This window comes from Vollenhovia emeryi, unplaced genomic scaffold (assembly GCF_000949405.1).
Source record: "Vollenhovia emeryi isolate VEMERY1.0 unplaced genomic scaffold, V.emery_V1.0 DF940209.1, whole genome shotgun sequence".
Taxonomy (NCBI): domain Eukaryota; kingdom Metazoa; phylum Arthropoda; class Insecta; order Hymenoptera; family Formicidae; genus Vollenhovia; species Vollenhovia emeryi.
The window spans coordinates 4,304-8,781 of record NW_011966157.1 but is presented as its reverse complement, the minus strand read 5'-3'; the positions used below and the strand labels follow the sequence as shown (position 1 = coordinate 8,781).

Below are 4,478 nucleotides of genomic sequence, written 5' to 3'. Positions count from 1 at the left end.
AGGATCCTACTAAAATTTCTGCTCGGGTATATGTATACATACGATATACGATACATATTACAAATAATATTCTGTTGATATTCTGGTATATCAACAGAATATCCTCAGTATATACCATTGGTATATTTTCAGCACATACTATGTATGAGAAAAAGCGGACATTAGTGCATTCTCAGTACGTACTCAGTACATCATAGAACATATTCGAAAGCTATGAGAATATACGTAATGTACTGTTGAGATATTCTCAGAACTTTCTCAGTATCTACATGTGCTGTGTGGGTATACATGTATACTGGATTTAAGTTTTCAGTGTCGCGTTTTAAATTAATTGCATTTGTATGTTTTTTAATAAAAACCATTTCAGCAATCTCACGTTTAATTTTATGTTTTTCGTTATGTAATATTTTAGGTTTCAACCAATTAAAATCATGTTCATGATTGAGGCGATGCTTGCTAACAACCGATAAATTATTTTCTTGTTTTTTAATATCGTTGCAGTGTTCATTAATCCTTGTTCGGAGATGTCTCTTGGTTTGTCCTGTGTAGGATGCGTCACAGTTATTACAGTCTATCTTGTAGACAACTTCGGTTCTCTTGTCAATATTCAGTCCGTCCTTACCCTTCTTTATGATTTGGTTAAGTTTTTTCGGTATTGTATGGAGGACCCCGAGACCACATTTTTTTAAAATGCGACATATATACCACGGCGTGTATTTTTTATAAATGGAAGTGGTATGAATCCACGAATCTCAAACCTTGGTTTAGCTTGTTGGACAGAACAATTCGATGAGAATTTCCGATGTTTTAATTCTTTTATTCTTGCTTTAATGTGTTTGTCTATGATGTCATTTGGAAAGCAATTGTTTCTTAGGATATTCTTTACTATGTTAGGTTTGTGGAACCATTCGTCGGATAACAAAATTGCTCTGTCCACCAAGCTCGTTATTGTGTTTAATTTGTATTTTTGTGGGTGGTTGGACAGATAGTTGGTATATCTTCCCGAGAAAGTAGGTTTTCTATACCAGTTTCATTGAACACGTTAATTGTGTGTGTTACATTAATGACTTTTCTCTTGTCTCTACTCAGTTCATCACAGTGGAATAGTATTGGCCAAATGATTGACTAATGACACAGTAATTATTACTAAGGTATGAATTTATAGTTGATTTACGATAGGCCTTCAGCATTGTTATATAAATTTGCAATTTGCGATTTCAGATCACTTCAAAAGGGCCCAAACCCAGGGCCGAAACGTTGTAATCGGTTTTTAAATAAAAACATTGGCCAGTGTAGGTCGTTGAATCTTATGAAATTTTATTAATTATGGTTTAGATTTATGAGGCCATGGTTGTACCACAGTTGGGTATTCTTGTTGACACCGACAGGCAGAGAGCAAAGTAAAACTCTGAAGATATTACATGGATTCACTGAACGAGTACGTAAAAATGTTATTTAATATTATACATATACATATACACGACCATTATTTCCTTTTATGTAGAAATTACAGTAAAGACTTTATGACCATTGTATAAACTTACATCCAATCAGAATTATATAATTTAAGAATTATATATTATAATTTATATATTATAATTCTGACTTTCAAGTAAGCAATCAAATATCGACAAGAAATTTTGCATCGTAATTTTTAACTGACATGTAAATTCTTATCCTTTATTGTAATTTTATTTTAGTATATACACGCTGAAGAAGACAAAGTACTGTCGAAACGTTCGTTAGATTAAATTATTTGTATTTAGGGATTTTATTATTCCCGTTTTAATTATATAGACTAAGGTCATATCACATTATTTATTAAAATGTTTTAAAAACCTACATCGCTCGTTTAGCTTATTGGCCCATTATATCTAATCTTATTAATTTAATACGAGCCTAATACTGTTTTTAATTTTTTATTATAATTTAATTATTTGGATATCTTTTATTTAAAAAGTTTTTTATTTTCTCCGCCCCCCCCCCCCTCCAAAGTATCTTCTGTACAAAAGTAATGATATTATCAAATGGCGCCAACTAAACTGAATATTGATACAAAATAGGTACTTTATTATTTTTTATATTAAAATGTTATAGCCAAACAATCGAACATAAAATTTTATCGGAAGAAATAAAGGAAATATTATAATAATATTAATGAGACCAATTTTTAATACTTATTCCATAAAAATTTAATGCAAATAAACTTAAGACAAATAAATATTTTATTAAAAGATCGCCTCTTTTAATTTAATTGTGGGATACATATCGATCCTGATTCATGATATCATTGATTATTAAAAAACTTGGTTTATTAAAAAAATTACATAACACCCAGTATATGTCTTTGTCTAAAAGTCATCGTAATGACATCTTTTACACATACCCCGTAAGCAAAATGATAGCAAATTGTGGGCAGACTGACAACAGATTTCATCAGAACATTTCAGCAGATTGACATCATCTACGTCTGCATTCAGCCTATGTTCTGCCGTCAGTTTGCTGACATGCTCGGACTACAGATTGTCGGCAAAACTGAGCAGGATCTGCGCGGCAGTCATGTGCGATGGCAGATTGGTGGCAAAACTGAGCAGGATCTGCTGTTTAAGGACAGCGTCCCATGGAGCGGAATACGCGCAAGCGGAATCAGCGGATCGCCAATCACAAGATCATTCTGATAGAGAAAATCCTTTCAAAAATTCCGTCGAATTTTGTGATTGGCGATCCGCTGATTCCGCTTCCGCGTATTCCGCTCCATGGGACATTGCCCTAATTTATATTTTTCTATCGTTTTTATTCCTTTCATTACAAACATAAAAATAAGTAAGTAGTTCTTTAAGATTTCTACGCACTCGTAGACAAGAGTGCAAGAAAGCTCATTTCAGCACTTTAAAAAGATGACAAAAATCTCACGTGGATGTGTTAATTTATAATATCGCGTGCGGTTTTCTTCTTACGAGAAAGTGTCAGGCCGCGTGTCCATCTAGCGGGAACGTTACGCTACTAAACGATAGAGTTTGCTCTGTTTTGTTACCAATCTGCCGACAAATTGTGTCAGTAGATTCTCCTCGGTTTCGGCTGCAATCTGTCGCGGCACCAATCTGCTGTCCAAACATGTTATCAAGCTTTGTTATATTTCTGTTGATGTTTTGTCAACATCATATGATATATCAGAGCCTATATCAAATCTGTAATCTTTCTGTCGATACAATTTGGAAACAGAGTTTCCTGAAATCTGCTCTCTGCAGCTTGGCTGTCTGGGTACTTATTTATGTTGTATTTACAGATTATTGCTGAAAGGAAACTTTACCATGAACGCACTAATGGTCGATACTTACAAAACTCTAGTAATGACACATCGGAGGAGGGAAGTGACACAGATTTGATAGGAAGTACGTAATGCAATTATTGGCTTAGGTTATACCGTAAGTTTAGGTCGACCTATAGTCGCTTATTTGGTCTATATTCGACTTAGTCATGATATGGTGGTATAAATTGTTAAACAAGTCGGTCTGGCTAGAATCAGAATACATACCTATCGTGGAAATGTTCAGAATGGATTTCGATCGAAATAATTCCGTTTTCCCTGGAAAATACAATAGAAGTCTAGAAAATAATTGAACGATTCCAACCCGAGACAATTCCGAACATTGCCGTGATGAGTAGGCACGGTACTATTATAGAAATACATTGGAATAGATTCTAATTAGAATTGTTTAATTACCCAATTGGCATAGGAGTGTCGCAGAATATTCCTTGAGAATGCCACTGGTGTGACAGTAGAGATGTACACAACAAACGTTTATGGAGTATTCCATAGACATTTCTTTCGGAATGTATTTTATTAAATTATTCCCGGAGTGTTCTTTAGATATTCCTAAAGAAATGTTCCATGAACATGCCAGCGAGAATGTTCAAATGGAATATTACACTTGACATGGAATATATTTATAATTCTATAAACTATTAAAATTATTATTGACAAATTTATTACCCCTCTCTCTTTAAAATTATTGTACCTATAAAATTTTATATTTTTAAAAAACAAATAATAAAATAATCGAACTGAATAAGAAACAGTTAACATTAATGAAAGCACAATTATTCAATGCTAAGTGCGATATTCCATTAATGTTTCTGATATATTCTTATATGTATATTCTACGAACCTTTTACAAATAACATTCGGTGAACATTCTCGCTGACATATTCATGGAATATTTTTTCAAGAATATCTAAGAAACATTCTGAGAATAATTTAATAAAATACATTCTGAAAGGAATATTTATGAAACACTCCATAAACGTTTGCTTCGTATATCTCCACTGTCACATCAGTGACATTCTCAAGGAATATTCTACAGTACAATACAGCAAAAGTTTGTATGCTTATACCTATAGTTTATATGTAACACAAAAAGATACAATTAAAAAGTTTTTATACTAGTAAGTATTAGTAAAAGTACTATACATATACA

The 4,478-nt window shown here is 32.8% G+C and overlaps 1 protein-coding gene across 2 annotated transcripts; it reads left to right on the top strand.

Annotated features, from left to right (window-relative positions):
• The first annotated feature begins 1,071 nt into the window (after nt 1–1,071).
• Nucleotides 1,072–3,430, top strand: LOC105556218 (cytochrome P450 4C1-like). Of its 2 annotated transcripts, XR_001008541.1 has the most exons (3): nt 1,072–1,151; nt 1,222–1,438; nt 3,287–3,397. XR_001008541.1 is itself a non-coding variant. In XM_012003302.1 (2 exons), the coding sequence occupies exons 1-2, from the start codon at nt 1,340–1,342 to the stop codon at nt 3,398–3,400; spliced, it is 213 nt and encodes a 70-aa protein (XP_011858692.1). In that variant the 5' UTR covers nt 1,303–1,339; the 3' UTR covers nt 3,401–3,430. The 2 variants fall into 2 exon arrangements, 1 of the variants encoding a protein (XP_011858692.1); XM_012003302.1 differs by lacking the exon at nt 1,072–1,151 and having other exon boundaries at nt 1,303–1,438; nt 3,287–3,430.
• The last annotated feature ends 1,048 nt before the right edge of the window (nt 3,431–4,478 follow it).

Bases quoted from the DNA above. Each gene is read 5' to 3' on its own strand.
- LOC105556218 (XM_012003302.1), top strand. From the start codon at position 1,340: ATGAGGCCATGGTTGTACCACAGTTGGGTATTCTTGTTGACACCGACA. The intron at 1,439-3,286 runs GTACGTAAAAAT...TTGTATTTACAG, and splicing joins TACATGGATTCACTGAACGA to ATTATTGCTGAAAGGAAACT.